The sequence below is a fragment of the Panthera leo genome, chromosome A2, assembly GCF_018350215.1.
Source record: "Panthera leo isolate Ple1 chromosome A2, P.leo_Ple1_pat1.1, whole genome shotgun sequence".
NCBI classification, from domain to species: domain Eukaryota; kingdom Metazoa; phylum Chordata; class Mammalia; order Carnivora; family Felidae; genus Panthera; species Panthera leo.
The window spans coordinates 76,833,728-76,850,963 of NC_056680.1; the positions used below are offsets into that span (position 1 = coordinate 76,833,728).

A 17,236-nucleotide genomic window follows, 5' to 3' on the forward strand; every position below is an offset into this window, starting at 1 on the left:
GCAGGCTGACCAGACAGGGACTAGAATTGAGGAGATTCAGGATTGTCCCTGGGAGGGAGAGCTCGGGGCAGAGAGGGACTTTTTGGTACAAAAACACCAAATAGTAGATATGGAAGGAACCCTATGCAGAGTCCAGCTCTATCTCTTTGTCTAGATGAGAATCTTGTTGCCCAGGGAGGCTGATTGATTTGCCCTGGAGTGGAGCCTGGACTCCCCACCTCCAGCACAGTGTTCTTTCCCCATCCCCATTCTGCCACTAGCACTTTCTTAATGAAAAGAGTATTTAGATTCCTGTGTAAAGGAGGAAAAAAATTCTCTGTCCTCTGAGTGTCTCCAGCTGGGCCTGGAATTAAAATGATATAAGCAGATTAACAGGTGAAATGCATACACATTTTATTAAATTTTTTCATGTACATGGAGGGCTTCACAAGAGAATGAGGACCCAAAGAAGTGACCAGAACAGAAAGCTTTTATACCTTTTAGATAAGGAGATGAGGGGCACCGGGGTGGCTCAGTCAGTTAAGCATCTGACTCTTGATTTCGGCTCAGGTCGTGATCTCATGGTTTGTGAGTTCGAGCCCCACATTGGGCTCTTCTCTGATGGCGCAGAGCCTGCTTGCAATTCTCTCTCTCCCCCTCTATCTCTGCCCCTCCCTTCCTCATGTTCTACTCTCTCTCTCTTAAAATAAATAAAACATTAAAAAAAAATTTTTAAGGGAAATGATGATACATTTGAGAACAAATGACAAGGCAAAGGGGTTTGGGTTGGGGGCAGTAAATTGTAGGGCAGTTCCTAAGAGATATATCGGTGAGGGAAGCTAGTGGAAGATGAGTTATTTTAGTATATTTGTAGAGGTCCATTTCGGTGATGATTCCAAGTCTCTGGTGATAAGGATGTGCTTCTCTTCCTGATATAAAGAGGGCACCTCTCTCATGGAAGCTTGTGTAGAAAAGGGGAGGCCAGAGCATTCATGCATCTGCTGTTAAGTGCTTTCAGTTCCAAATAAACAATATGCCAAAGTGGTATCTTTGGGGTGGCATGTTCTGAACTCCTTCCCTGGGCTCTTCTCTTATGCATTGTATTTGGAATATACATAAGAAAGTACTAATATGACATATATGGCTAAGGATTTTTATGGCCCTTGTAATGAAATTAGATATTTATTTTATTTTTAAGGCAAATTGAAGAAAAATATGAGTCCCTAGGTAATGAGAATGAGTTTTTTTTTCCCAGTAGATTTGTATGTATGCCGTTTGTCTAACTTCAACCCAAGCTGTCTTAGCCTGTGTTTGTGCTCACAGCACATAAGCCATGTAACATGCCAGGGTCACCTGAACTTATTTCACATGGGTAGAAACATGATGAAATCTAAGTGTTGTCTTTGTGTCACAGGACCCCATTGATGACACCTAAGATTTCCACACTTCTTAAAACTTTTCTCCCTTGACCCTTAAATATTCCTTGTGAGGTTATGAACAACTGCTGTGTTCATGTCATGCCTGTGATGTCTGTCCTGGTTCACACCATTTGATCTCTTGACTAGCCTACTGCAGGGCCTTTCTGGCTTCTGGGGGAATACCTCTACTTCATTGGCCCCCAAAGACTGTCTCTAGAATTCTTTTTTTTATTTTGCACAGTTTTTTTCCCCAGATTTGCACCCATTTCTGTTTCTTTTGAAAACAGCACTTGGATTTTCTGTTGAGGACTCACTCCCCCTTCAGTGAATAGAGTTTGGGTTGGGCTGATGCATGGGCACTACATTGCCCTGGCCCTGGCATTTATGATGGTAATGGGCGATCTAGATTATCCAGTAAGTTTCAGCCACCAGACTCTTGAAGAGAAACCCTCTTGTCTCACAGAAGGCCCTAAGCCGCTGGGATGTAAATCATAAGCTGTTGATGACTAACTTTGCTACAGCGTGGAGAGAATCCCCTTGAGAAAGGAGTCAAGAAGGGGAAGGTAGTGCTGAGAGATGATATCATTTATTCTTTGGCACCAGCTGAGCCTGAAGCCAGATGTACCTCTTTTCTTTCCAGTTGAGTGAACCAATACATTCTGTTTCACTGAAGCCAATTTGAATTGGGTTTCAGTCACTAGCAACCTAAAGCGTGCTGGCTAATGAATGGGCGGATTGCTCTTGTCCTTAAAAGGTAATCATGCTTTCCTATTACATGCAGAATGTATGTCATAAATCCAACCTCTTTTGGGTTTCAAGGCTTTTTATGATCTTCCCCCATTTTAGCCTTTGCTTCCCACTCTCTTGCCATCCAGCTGACACTTCCGTTGTGGTGCTGTAGCTAGCATTTGTTGACGTACCTTACATTTTTACACCTCACTTTTTGTCTCTGCTGCTCCTACCCTCACCCCATCTGGAATGCTTTTACCCACATGGTGAGATCCTATTTATTCCTCAAAACCACACTCAAATGTTCCCTTCATTAGAAAGCCTTTTCTGGTCCCTTAGTCAGAATTAATTTTTGGCGCCTTTCTATTTTCTCCACTCTTTACATATACCCCTATTACAACACGTCACAGCCTGCCTTGCCTCTCTAGTTAAGAGGTCATCTTTGCATCCTCGTCTTTGCTCCCAAGCCTATAACAGAGCAGGTGGCCATTGGTTATGATGCTCCCTCACGGGTTTTCCTGACAGTCAAGTGTGACTGTGCCTGCTCCGTCCACCAGATGGTGCTTGACTTATTTTTGTTTCCTGGGTGATCCCAGGAGGGCGGAATGCCAGGCACACAGCGGATGCTGAATAAAGGTCTGATAGATATGATGGACTTGGTCTCACTTTGAAATGCTTTTACATGTTTATCAGTGATTTTCATGTAGATTTTGGTGATACTGAACCAATTTGAAAGTCCAGTTTCAGTGAAGGGCCATAATGGCTGGTAAGAGAGTGGCAGCTCCCAGCCTGGACTGACTTCCCTTCTTAGAGTTTCCATTTGGTTTGATGATTGCTGTTGAACTTGTATCTTTGAATAAACTGGAAGGTAGGAGGGAGAGAATGAGAAGAAAAATGTGGGAATGCCACTTTATAAAACATAGTTCAGTGGGAGCTCCCTTTCTTTCCTCCTCCTCTTCCCTCCTCCTCTCCCCTCCTCCTTCCCCTCCCCCTCTGCTCCCTCCTCCACCTTCCTCCTCCCCCCTCCTCCTCCTTCTCCCTCTCCCCCTCTTCCTCCTCCTCCTCCTCCTTCTCTTCCTCTTCTTCCTCCTTGCTAGGGTACTTGAGCACAGCTCTAAGATCCATGAAAAAACAAGCTTATATTTAAAAAGTGAGATATCGGGGCGCCTGGGTGGCGCAGTTGGTTAAGCGTCCGACGTCAGCCAGGTCACGATCTCGCGGTCCGTGAGTTCGAGCCCCGCGTCAGGCTCTGGGCTGATGGCTCGGAGCCTGGAGCCTGTTTCCGATTCTGTGTCTCCCTCTCTCTCTGCCCCTCCCCCGTTCATGCTCTGTCTCTCTCTGTCCCAAAAATAAATAAAAAACGTTGAAAAAAAATTAAAAAAAAAAAAAAGTGAGATATCTACATATGTATGTAAAACATGCATGGGTATTAGTTACATCTTTGTATTTATATGTATATGTCAAACTTTTTGGTCTACAGGTTCCCCAACAAGGCTGAAAGTAACAGACTTTATATACATAGATTGTTCTTGGATTAGTGGATGCAGCTGCTGTTTACAAATCCTGGTGATGTTTATGACTCTGCTGTTTTTAGATTCAACTAGCATTGCCAAGCAGCTACTCTGTGCCAGGCACTGTGCTAAGTTCATTCACATATATTAATTCTTTTGTCTTTTTTAATCCTTAAAACAACTCTGAAATCTATTAGTTATCTATTGCTACACAATAAATTACTCTAAAACTTTGTGGCTTAAAACCGAAACATTTATTATCTCATGGCCTCTGTATCAGGAATCCAGGCATGGCTTAGCTGAGTCCTCTGGCTCTGGATCTCTCATAAGACTTGACTTGAAAAGACACTTTTCCCAGCTCATTTATGTGGTTGGTGGCAGAATTCACTTCGTTTCTTACCATGGGCCAGAGGCCTCCCTGGATTCCTTGCCATGTAGATCTCTCCAGAGAATGGCTCACAACATGGTGGGTGGTTTCATCAAACTGAAAAGGTGGGAAAGAGCAAGCTCGAAATGCCAGTATGGTGAAACTCATAGGCTTTTAGAACCCAATCTTGAAAGTGATGTTGCATCATCTTTGCTATATTTTATTTGTTAGAAGCAACTCACTAGACCCAGTTCATACTCATGGGGAAAGAATCCCACAAGGGTGTAACATCAGGAGTCAGAGATCATAGGGGACCATACTGGAGGTCTACCTACCACAGATAGTTTAATTCCCATTTTACAGATGAGAAAATTGAGATGCCATTAGAAAAAACAAAGATGATATATACATACACATATATGGATTGATGAAAATTCATGTCTTTGGGTAGTATTTCTCAGGTGCAGATTGGTACATATTTTCAGCCTTCTTATTGCTTTGACATTCCCTACCAACCCACAGAATCTGCCTCTGTGTCCTATAGAACCTTGTTATGCAAAGTGTGGTTTGGGGACCAAAAGCATCGGCTTCCCCTGGAAGCTTGTTGGAGAGACAGAACCCCAGGCCCTGTCCTACACTATGGAATCAGAATATGTATCCCTAGTGATTTATGTGCACGTTAGGAGACACGCTGCTCTAGAAGGTCTCTTTTCTAGATTCTCTGATGACTTCAGGGGTTCCTGTGTTTGTCTGTCTGTTGGCACTGCTAGTTGCTTGCCCTTCGGCAGCAGTGGGGAATATTACAATCTACCTCTGCACTATTTCAAAACCAGAGGAAATGAAGGCTCCTTGTCATCTATTATCTTATATAAACAACAAGGTAAGAGTAATAATGGGTCTTTCTCAATAATCTAAGACAGAATGGGAGCCATGGGCATGCATTGTCACAGACAGCAGACAAAAGTGAAAGTTGGCATTTGACTCTAGAGTGAACCATAGCAAACCTGTCCAGCAAATGAACCTCCCTAAATTATATTTTATTTAGGCAATCTAGATGAATCTCCAAAATATCATACTATGTGAACAAAAGACCACATATTGCATGATTCCATTTATATGCAGTTCTAGAAAAGGCAAAGCTATAGTGACAGAAAGCATTTCAGTGAAGACATGGGAAGAAATTTACTACATGCAGGCCTGAGGGAGCTTTTTGGTGATGGGGCCGTGCTGGATCTTGCCTGTGGTGATAGATGAATATATGGGTGTGTACGTGTGTCAAACTTATCACACAATACATTTAAATGGCTGAATTGTATTTTATATAAATTAACTTTCCATAAAGTTCACGGGGAGGGGGAAAGTGAATAGGAGTTAGTGGCCTTGTCAGTTGGTTCCAGGCCCTCTAACTTTCCTTAGGCCCAGACAGAACCCACGGATAATGTACACTGATTAGATTAACTGGTCAGAGAAGGATGTTATTTAAAAGATTTCCTTGGTATCTGATGTTGACATAGAGTGGAAATTATTTCTCCTTTGAAGTCATACTGGGAGGATGTCATATTTATAAAGTCATTAAGATTTCCATCATTTACTTCTAGAAGTCATTCCAAGGATGATGCCTTAGAACTTTTGATTTCTTGAGATTCTTCAGCCTTCCTTGAAAAGGAGCATGGAAACGATGGCTTTTGTTTATTGAGCAAAGACTCCAGACATTCCAGTTAATGCTTCACTTTCATTATTTATTTAAAAACATTTTTTTTAATGTTTGTTTATTTTTGAGAGAGAGAGACAAACAGAGCAAGAACAGGGGAGGGACAAAGAGAGAGGGAGACACAGAATCTGAAGCAGGCTCCAGGCTCTGAGCTGTCAGCACAGGGCCTGATGTGGGCTCTAACTCATGAACTGTGAGATCATGACCTGAGCCAAAGTCAGTCACTTAACTGATTGAGCCGCCCAGACACCCCTCACTTTCACGATTTCATTTAATCTGCACAGCAGTTCTGTGAAAGAGGTACCACTCTCTACCCAGTTTATGGAGGAGAGAGCTGAAGCTTAGCAAGATTAGACAACTCTTTCAGGTGGACAGTTTGTACTGAATTTGGAATGATCAAATGCCAGAGCCACTGATCTACCCTCTTTCCTGCCTCACCTACTCTGAACTGCTACTGTGGCATCTGGCTGACTTTAAAGTGGATTATCCCCCAGTTACTGGCTTATGGTCCACTCTGCATCCACAGCCACACACACTCACCCTGGCTTTCCACTAGGGTATCTCAAGTCTCAGACTCCTTTAAATCTGTATAGATTAAAGGAGTCAAACTCCTCTACCAGTTGAAAACCTACAGAATGTGCTTTGCCATGAGAAACAATTACTGCCTAAGCAAGGGGTTGCTTCAAAATTGAGAAATTAGTGGGGCACTGGGGTGGCTCAGTCAGTTAAGCGGCTGACTCTTGATTTCAGCTCAGGTCATGATCTCACAGTTCATGAGTTTGAGCCCTGCATCAGGCTCCATGCTGACAGTGTGGAGCCTGCTTGGATTCTCTCTCCCACTCCCTCTCCCTCTTCTTCTCCCTCTCCCTCCCTGCCCCCGCCCTTCCCTGCCTCTCTCTCCTCCCCTCTCTCTAAATAAATAAATAAACATAAAAAAATTTAAAAATACTGTGAAATTGTCTCTTGTGGTTTCTAGAGCCATGGATTGGGGAAAGAGAGCCAGGGAGAACTCAGGGATTTGGCAGTGGTTTGTGGCCACAGGATTTTCCCAGTGGAGACCCTGGTAATTTTGTAGAACAGGTGTTTGGCGATGATACAAAGAAAGGCATGGGGTGGGGGTGCTAGGGACCAGTATGGCTTTGGCTGCCATATGCATCCGGTAATGGGAGGTTCTGTTCAGCCACAACCCTGCATGTGGCTGGAAATGGTGGGGGTCATGGTGGGCACATCTCTGAAGAGAATAGGGACCCATTTTAACACTTAAGTGTAATCAGAAGAATTCTGAGTTTGATTCTCTGCGTATAAAACTTGTCAGAGGGCTGGCCACCCACTACGAGATACAGAGGGGCTGCAGGTAAATTTATGTTCCTTTTTACGTCCCTGTCTCCATCACATCCTCCAAATTGAATGACCGGTGCATTATAAACCCAGACTCAGAGCCCAGCTCCCAGAAGGAAAACGTCATACCAAAGCCACAGGCAGTGAGATTTAATTTGTACTAATGAGTGAATGCATAGAAAAAATTCTGGCACTCCCCGAGAAGTGAAAATGAGGTGCTTTGCACCTCCAAGGGGGACCTCATGTGTGAGCTAGAGAGCTCAGTGTAGAAGATTTGCAGAGCTGACAAGAGCTGGCCCGGGCAAGGCATCCCTTACTGACTAAACAGACAGCATCCTTGGAGGCCTCTCTTCTCTAAAAGCATTATCATTTTAGGGGATGGATCAGGCTGGCATTAGTGTACCAAAGATCACAATCAGGTAGGGTTGAGTAAGACAGGAAACTTTGACACGGTCATTTGTATGCCAGAAAGTTCTGACAACAGCTTGGCCGTCACTCCTTGACAACTGCTGACTTCACGGGATTTTTTTCCCTTAGAGAAACAAAATTTTCTGAGCTTTTAGTGAGGCTTGATGTAAGCTAAAGGATATGATTATCGTGTAGACTGTATTGTTTTCCCAAAATTAAAATACTATTTTTCCCTTTTTAAAAAATTCAAAAATATAGCATCAAGCTTCCCAAAACCCAAGAGAAAAAAAAAATAAATGTAGGGTAAAAAAAAAATCACGATTGACAGTTTGGTGTGAATATATTCTCCCAGCCTTTTAATGTTGCTATAAGCCTACATTTTTACTTGAATATGACTGTACCGCAACACTGGCCTGGTAATCACCTTGTTTCACTCAATTATGTCAGATCTACGTGGATGTTAATACATTTTCATCTACCTTATCTTTTCAGGGGTTTCATTGTACTCCATTGTATGAATGTGATTTAATTAACCAATCTCCTATTAAGGGACTGTTAGGCCATTTCCAATTTTGGGTTGTATTATAAAGAATATTGGTAACTGGTTTTGTCTGTAAGTCTTTGCACACTTGTCCGATAGTTTCTAAAGGATAAATTCTTGGATGTGAACTTGCTGGGTAGGAGAATAGATATCCTCTTTGTCTGTTGTTTTTTTAATTTGATTTATTGGGGCTCCTGGGTGGCTCAGTCAGTTAACCCTCTTACTCTTGATTTCAGCTTAGGTCGTGATCTCATAGCTCCTGAGATCAAGCCCCACATCGGGCTCCCCGCTGTCTTTGCCCATACCCAGCTCACTCTCCTGTGTGTGAGTCAGGGAGGAGATGAGCAAGAGAGAGAGAGAGAGAGAGAGAGAGAGAGAGAGAGAGAGAGAGAGAATCCCAAGCAGGCTCCACACTCGGCATGGAGCATCTAGATCATGATTGAAAGATCACGACCTGAGCTGATATTAAGAGTCAGATGCTTGGGGCGCCTGTGTGGTGCAGTCGGTTAAGCGTCCAACTCTTGATCTGGGCTCAGGTCATGATCTCACAGTTTGTGAGTTCAAGCCCTGCAGTGGGCTCTCACTGATGTTGCAGAGCCTGCTTGGAATTCTGTCTCTACTTCTCTCTGACCCTATCCCGTTTGTGCGCTCTCTTTCTCCAAAAAAAAAAAAAAAAAAAAAAAAAAAAGTCAGATGCTCAACAGACTGAGCCACCCTAATATCTTCTTAATTTTGATAAAATGTGACAAAATGCCATGCATAAATTTTATCAACTTGCTCTGTTTTCAACAGTGTGCTAGAGTATTCTTTCTTCCAAATTATCACCAACTCTCAGTATTACCAATCTTTCCTAATCTGATGGTGAAAAGACACTTAAATTATCTTAATTTGCATTTGCTTCATCAGCAGTGATTTGGGGTTCTTGTCATATGGTTATTGGCCACATGTATTTTTTTGGTGAATTCAACATTTTCTGATAAGGTATTCATTTTTTACTTATTGAATTATTACAGCTTTTTATATATTAAGTATATTAGCACTTTGTCACATATTTTGCATTCAATTAAGTCTTTTTGGTAACAGTAGAAAGCATCAAACAGGTTTACTTACATAAACTCTGTCTGCTCCTCCAAAAAGAAACCCCCACAAAACTGATGATTGTCGACACTCTATTAATTTCCTAGGGATGTCATAACAAAATATCACACACTGAGTGACTCAAAACAGTAGAAATTTATTCTTTCACAGTTCTAGAGGCTAGACATCTGAAAGTGTTGGCAGGGCCATGCTCCCTTACAAGCTTCTAGGGTGGGACCCTTCCTTGCTTCTTCCGGCATCTGGTACCCCAGGTGTCCGTTGGCTGGTAGACACTATAATCTCTACCTCTATCACATTCTTTTTCCTTTTGAGTATGCCAGACATATTGAATCAGGGCTCACCATCATGACCTCACCTTAACTCTATTACATCTATAGAACCTAATTCAAATAAAATTACATTTACAGGGACCAAGGGTGAGGACTTCATCTTTTTGGGAGGACACAATTTGACCCACAAGATACAACCATTATGAGGTGTCTGCTATTGCCAGCAAACTATAAACCCTTTAAGGACTGAGGCTGGGTCGAATTTGTTATACATTCTAATCCCCAGTCCTCAGCACACAGTCTAGTAGGGCGGTGGGCACTCCATAAAGATTTTTTTTTCTTTCTTCTTTTTTTAATGTTTATTTATTTATTCTGAGAGAGAGAGAGAGAGAGAGGGAGAGACAGCAAGGGGGGGAAGGGCAGAGAGAAAATCCCAAGCAGGCTCCATGCTATCAGCACAGAGCCCAATGCGGGGCTTGAACTCAAACTGTGAGACCATGACCTGAGCCCGTGTCAGAAGTGAGACTGACTGAGCCAGCCAGGCACCATACTCCATAAAGATTTGTTAAGGAATCTGACTTTCAGGAATATCTGGACTTTCAGACATTAAAAGACGCGTACAGAGAATATAAGGCGTCGATTCTTTAATTTGAATTTACATTCAACGATTGTAATTGAAATGCAAATACAAGTGGGGAGAGCTGGACTGTCCAGAAGAGGAAATATCTCTTGACTTTCTGAATGAGCACCTTTGCCAAGGTGTGTGCTTTAGGCTCCCCTGGCATCTGTCCTAAATATGAGTCCTTGCAAATATGCAGACAAGCACACAGATAAGAACCAGATTAATTGACCAGAATTATTAGGTTGGGTAAAACAGATATAAGATGGCAGAGTCCTTAAAAATCCAAGAACTTTTTTCTTCATGTTGTAAAATATAACTGACAATTTATTTCATAGCCATGGCAAATAGAGCCTGGTTTGCCAAATGCCAGAACTTGCTCCAGAAATATACTTTCTAAATTATTTTTTGGCCCATATCAAAAAAATAATTTCCATTTACCTAGGATTCCCAGCCTCCAAATTATCCCACAGAATTCCCATATCTAACCTTTCTTTAATTTTTTTTTATGTTTATTTATTTTTGAGGGACAGAGGGAGACAGAGCACAAGTGGGGGAGGGGCAGAGAGAGAAAGACAGAATGTGAAGCAGGCTCCAAGCTCTGAGCTGTCAGCACAGAGCCCAACGCGGGGCTCAAACTCACAAACCGCAAGATCATGAACTGGGCCGAAGTTGGATGCCCAACCGACTGAGCCACCCAGGCGCCCTTCTAGTCTTTCTTTAAAAAATGATTCATCTCCTATACATATATATAGTTAATAAAGTTACCTTTTTAAAAGTCAAGAGTCTTCTCTAGGAATTTCTATATTTTATCTACGAGGTCTCCACTCCCTCATACTTTCACTAAAGGTAGTTAAATGGGGTCATATGGGGCTAGGTGTCGAACATCTGCTTTGCTCTCCTTTTAGTGGCCATTGTTCCAGTCCTCAATCAATGGGCCAGTGTTTTACGTCCAAATGTACAGCCACAGAAATGAGGTATTTTAATTAGAACATAAACAGCATTTTGATCTGGGCACTTTATCTGAACTCATACAGATGGAGTCCAAATGCAAAATTGAGCATCAAAGCCATTATTCAGATCTGTACAGCGCCAGCTTCACAGGCTTGTGACCTGTGCAGTGACTCATGGTCAGAACTTCCTGTGCTTGGTTTCATGCTCTGCTGTTGCTATCTTGAACTTCTTAATAATTTTTGAATGGCAGGCCCCACATTTTCATTTTGTACTGGGCTCTGCAAATCATGTATCCAGTCCTGGACATACATAAAAGCTGCTTTTACCCGAATCATCTGACCTGTAATCTCTGTTTTCATCTGGCAGTGAAGACAGAGTTGTGGGTAGTTCCCCCAAATCTCCTCCCAGGAGGAGATGACCCGAACTCTACAACGTTTTCAAAGGTCTAAAAGCTGTGGGTCATGTGATTCACTGTAAATAATGAATGGAAGAGGCACACAAAAAGTAATTTTTATCTGTAAGTCTAAAGAGTTAAAGTTCTACCTTCACTGAAATACAGAAGAATCAGGCCCAATGTGATGTGTGTCAGCATAACAAAAGAACTTGTCCATCTGAAAATAGGTATGCCCATGTGCCAGCAAGCTAAATATAAATACATTCCTCTAACTCTTCTATCAAGACGATTATTTCAGCAATTCAAATAAAAAGCAGAATCTGTGCAAGGCCCAGCTCAGCTATGTTTTATAAGAATAATGACTACATCTTCTGAATTAGAAAGCATCATCCTTCCTGTTCTTGTTCAGAAGAATGGTGGGGAATAGTTGTAAAAATGTCATACAACATCTACCTTCCATCAATGCATTCATTAATGCGTTGCAGGGCATGGTCTTCTGTACCAGGGGATGGAGTAGTTTTGAAAGAACGAGCTGTCAAGGAAGAGTTCTTTCTAGACACCTTGTGAAGCAGGGGAAAGTCTCAGCCGGCAAGGAAGCAGTGTTACCCATACCTTCAAAGGCCTTTTGCATATACAAAAAAAAAAAAGTTCAGACTACACCAAAGGTATCTATTTAGAAAAATTTTAACTTAAATACCTATTTATATCTGATTGTGTTTAAACATAGACATGGTTAACAGTTATTTCTAGGTAAAGTATTAACTCTAGGTAATTTAGAAATATTTTATAAATAATTTAACGATCTTTCTCTAAGGTTAAACAACACTTCCAATAAATAGCAAGCTATTTAGGAGAGAACATGATTTTTAAAGAAACCATTTCAATTTTTAGGAAATCTGAAGAATGTGTCAGAGTTTAAAAGTCCTTTAAACTGAGAGATGAACAGGGCAAGTAGTGTTCTTGCTAATATGAAATACTGTTCAGATACCAAATACCTTCTTCCATTAGAAAAAAAGAATAAAAATTCTTAGACCAAAATGTAAAATTAAGGCGTGTGAAAACAAATCCATATTTCCTAGAATGTCCTCTTTAATAATATACTTAAAAAAAAAAACTCCACCAAACATTTTTACAAATAAGTACATAAAATTCCAGTAACCCTAGGGGAGAAATTGGTTTTCAACTAAGTTTTGAATTCTAGGGTAGATGCATTCTTGAGGACTTCACAACTTGGGTAAAGAGTTGTGGGAGGGTAACAGTTAAGGAAGAAGGGAGGCAGGGAGGAGGATGTAAAGGTGAAAAATGAGTCCCTTTAGTTTCTTCCTGTTTCCATGCTGGAGAAGGCTGTAGTAGCTGGAATTGGCAATCTGCTCTTGGGCAGAGTTGAGATGAATGGTCTCCTCTCTGTTCTTCCTCTTCGTAACCCTGAAGCAGACCAGCAGAGAAGTGCCAGGGCACAAAGGTTCAGATTTTCCATTGTATGTTTGTGCATCTCAGCTGTACACTGTACAAGAACCTAATTACAAAAGACACTGAAAAGACCAACTCGCCTTCCTTTGCTTTTAGCAAATCGCTAGCATCTACAGACATGGAGGGGGATGTTTGGAAGTGTCCTTTAGGGAATGAGACAGAGGTTACAACGATTACGTCTTTTTCTCTAAAGAGGTTGAGGAGCACAAGAATGACCCAAATTGAGAGTATACGCAGATGAAAAGAGATGTCACCAATTATTCCCAATTTCCAGAGACACTCGATAATAAGACAGTCAAACCAGCAGGCACAATGAAGAAATAGTTTGTTTAAACTTAGAATGTTCTCCAACATCACTGAAGCAAATGACGAAAAACAAACCTGCATACAAGCCTAAAACTGAACATTATTTAAACAAACCGACATGCCAGTATTTTTCTCCAGTAAAGGGTTCCGCCAGCAACAGAGCTGCATTTCTGAAGTGCCAGCTTTCATAATGTCCTGTCCATCAGTCCAAGTTCAATGATGGACATGCTGACTTAAAGCTTTAGAACACTAACTTGTTTTTAATTCTAGCCCAAAGAATTAGGCTGAATGTTTCTCCCCTTGTTTGATGCCCAGAACAAGATGCAGGAACCAGTTAAACTGCACGGTCCATCCTTTGTCTCTACACACTTCGATCTGATCAAGAAAATACTTCTTAGCATCCTCCTCACTTTTCCCCACTGTTAGGGCATCCCGAATATATTCAATATCTTCTTTGCTTGTTAACTGGGGCATTCCCGTCATCAGCATCATGGAGAACAGGATGATCAGCAGGTTTGTGTGATGACGAAGGGCGAGGTAAGCCTTAACGCAGACGTCCTGGATGGAGGGAAAGAAAGTACAGTTATGTTGATGAGGTAACTAAGTAGGGTGATGACTGCCTAGGGATCCTGGAATTTACATAGCATTATCCTGTCCATGAGAGGAAGCTATCACCAACAGGGCAGATCCTCTTTCTCAGATGGAGGGTTTGATGAGAACATATGCTATTTCCATACCCTAGGAAGCACATTAGTGTAATCGCCCATGTCCAGGGTGTGCTCGGGGAAAAGTGGTTGATACGGTACATTTCATCTTTTTTCTTACTCTACCTTTTACATCAGTTTCTCTCCTAGGAAACTGAAGGTAGAAATTTCTGTACTCTCTTTAAAGAAATGAGTCAGTTTTTGAACACCATACTGGGATCACTGAGCTTCATGTAAGCATACATGTTTGCCAAGGGCTAATGGAATCCAGAGAAATGATGGAAATGTGGCGTTTGAGGTTTTGTTTTCATCTTTATTTTACAATTTGGCCTATTCTAAGAAAACCAACGTATTAGCGTTTCACTGATGCTCCAAACTGTTGAAAAAACTTGGGAATTGTAATACAAATTCTTTTTTTTAAGTTTATTTAAAAACTTAAATAAAAGCAGGGTAGGGGCAGAGGGATGGAGAGACACAATTCTAAGCAGGCTCTGTGCCATCAGCACACAGCCTGATGCAGGGCTTGAACTTACAAACTGTGAGATCTTGACCTGAGCCGAGATCAAGAGTCAGATGCTTAACCGACTACGCCACCCGGGAGCCCCTACACACATTCTGAATACTGAGCGAGAGGGCTTTAAAAATGCTTTGGCGTGGGGCGCCTGGGTGGCGCAGTCGGTTAAGCATCCTACTTCGTCTCAGGTCATGATCTCGTGGTTCATGGGTTCGAGTCCCGCGTTGGGCTCTGTGCTGACCACGCAGAACCTGGAGCCTGCTTTGGATTCTGTGTCTCCCTCTCTCTCTGCTCCTCCCCCATTCATGCTCTGTATCTCAAAAATAAATAAAAGTTAAAAAAATTAAAAAAAAATGCTTTGCCTGGTGCATTCTCCAAAAGCCTTTGAGCAAGTTGCCACAGGTGAGTTAAGTCCACTTATTAAGCAAGGCATGCTTATTTCAATCATATTGTGCCAAAGTAAAGAAGAAAGTGCAAGGTTCTCAATTTTATAACACGAGGACAGCCCAACCTTAATGTTGTAACTTGGCAAAGATGGTGTGTTGAAGAAAACTGAAGTTAATGATTACAGATATGAATACGTCAAAAAAATCTGGATATAAGGATATAAATGTGATTTCACACCATAAGGCATAAAAACAGAGCATAAATATGAAAAAATATGCAACCTCATTTGTAATCAAAGAAATGTAAGGGAATGAGATGGAAACATTCACCTATCCAGCTGGAAAATCTTAAAAAAAATTTTTTTTGAAGAATAATACCCAATGTTCACATTTCATAGGCCGATGGTAGGTGGGAATAGGTATAATTTTACTAGCAGACAATTTGATAACATGCATCAAAAGCTTTAGAATGCTAATAAATGTTAGAGAAGTTCATTGCGGTGATGGTTATGTGACTGATGCATTTGTCAAAATTCAAAGAACTGTACCCACAAAAAGGCCCAGTTCTGCTGTAGGTGAATAATGCCTCAATAAACTGGACTTTAAAAAAATGCCTATGTCCTTGTACCCAGCAATTTTCATGCTAGAAATTTACCTTTAAAAACTTGGATAATTTTGCAGTGACCAATACATAAGAATATTTGTTAGAATGTTTAAAAATGCAAGAACTTGAAGGTAACCTAAATATCCTACAGTTGGGTACTGATGAAAGTACCTACAACTGCCTGCTCTGTAACTGCTAGAATGATACCGTGAAAGAATATTGAACAAGCATGTGAAAGTGTCTGAGTTAAAAAGCAGGCATAAAACAACAGCATAGGTGGCATCAGCCCATGTTGGCAAATGAACACAAAATATTTACATGGAAAAAAGATTGGAAGTCTACAGGCCAAAATGTTAAGATAGTGAGTTTTCTTTTTTTTTTTAAGTTTTTAAATTTACGTGTTGAGAGAGAAAGAGAGAGAGAGTAAGGGAGGGGCAGAGAGAGAGAGAGTCCCAAGCAGGCTCCTCACTGTCAGTGCAGAGCCCAATGCAGGGCTCGAACTCATGAACTGTGAGATCATGGCTTGAGCAGAAACCAAGAGTGAGATGCTTAACCGACTGAGCCACCCAGGCGCTCTTCCTTTTTGCTTTTACATTATCTTGTGTGTGTCATTTGCACGTGGCAGGATAACGGCAATGGTCATGGTAGTCATGCCTATATCATTCTGTGTGTCAAGGCTGGACCATGAATGCATCACCCTGTCTAAGTAGAAAAACCCATGGACTGATCTGGCATTAAATGAGACCATATATATAAAAAATGCCTGGCACAGAGACTGGCACATAGCAAGTGTTCAATAAGTGTTAGTCCTCTCCTTTCCCTGCCTGGAGGGTAGATCACTTTTACCTGCTTTCTGCTTACTTGTCAGGGAGCTGGACACTCCCAGACTCAAAAGACTGGGCTCTTCCTACTGTGGATCCAGTGCATTAGTGTTCTTGCATCCTTAATGACTTTACTTATGTCCGGAAATCATTATCTTTTGCTCCTCCATTGGAATGACCAAAGTCACTCTCATTTCTTGGTGATTACACAGGCAAAGGGCAGACTTCACCCCGGGCAACTGGCTTATTAATTTGTTAGCTCACACAATTTTCACAAGGGCAGAGATGGGGATGCCTTTTGATTTTGAATTAGAGTACATTCTGATTTTTAATTATTTTCTATCCTTCTGTACACTGGGGGCTTCAGGCACAACCCTTGCTTTCTGAGCTCACTGTGTGGTCAAACTCCTTAACAGAAAATTTTTGAGAAGGGAAATTGACCTGCGGCCAAGCTATTCTAACACCAATCCGTAGGTGCTCCGGTGCATATTTGTTCAGCAGCAACCCACGGATTCACTCATCACTGTAGCACACAGGGACATGGTAAAGGAAGACAAATGTCTTGTGTCAGTCTCAAAGGCCATCTCCTCTATATAAAGCATTTCTGCTGGTTCGAATTTATTCAGTTCTGATATTTACACACAAGGGTCACTTGAGAAAGAACTTTCCTCCCCCCAGATTTTCATGCCCTATGCTGGTCAGACACAATGTGTAAATTCTGACTGGCAGTGCAGGCTTAGAGATTTAATTAGAGATTTATTCTCTTTTTCTTAGAGATAGTACAGAGCCATGGTAAGAACTGCAGGTTCACACCTTGCTGCCTGGGTTCAAATGTTGGCTTTATTACCGACAAGCTGTTTGTCATTGGAAAAATCACTTAACCTCTCTGGACCCCAGTTTCCTCATCTGTAGAATAAGAAGAATAATAACAATACCCGTTTCATATGGTTGTGGTGAGATTTCAGTGCTATGTATGTGGTCGGCAATTATTATTAATAGTATGAGAAGTTGCATTATTGAACGCGCACTTCTCAATGCGGAGGTGGGTGGGAAGTAGGAAGCCAGCACCCTGGCTGTGTGTGCAGATGGTTCTCT

At 41.6% G+C, this 17,236-nt stretch overlaps 1 protein-coding gene across 3 annotated transcripts in view; it reads right to left on the bottom strand.

Annotated features, from left to right (window-relative positions):
• Window positions 1–13,114: 13,114 nt before the first annotated feature.
• The window catches only part of PIK3CG (phosphatidylinositol-4,5-bisphosphate 3-kinase catalytic subunit gamma), a 32,894-nt gene continuing 28,772 nt past the window's right edge, over window positions 13,115–17,236 (bottom strand). For all 3 annotated transcript variants that reach the window (XM_042915303.1, XM_042915293.1, XM_042915307.1), the window contains exon 11: window positions 13,115–13,670. In XM_042915303.1, the coding sequence (XP_042771237.1) occupies window positions 13,392–13,670 (279 nt within the window). In that variant the 3' untranslated portion in view covers window positions 13,115–13,391. The remainder of the gene's footprint in view (window positions 13,671–17,236) is intronic.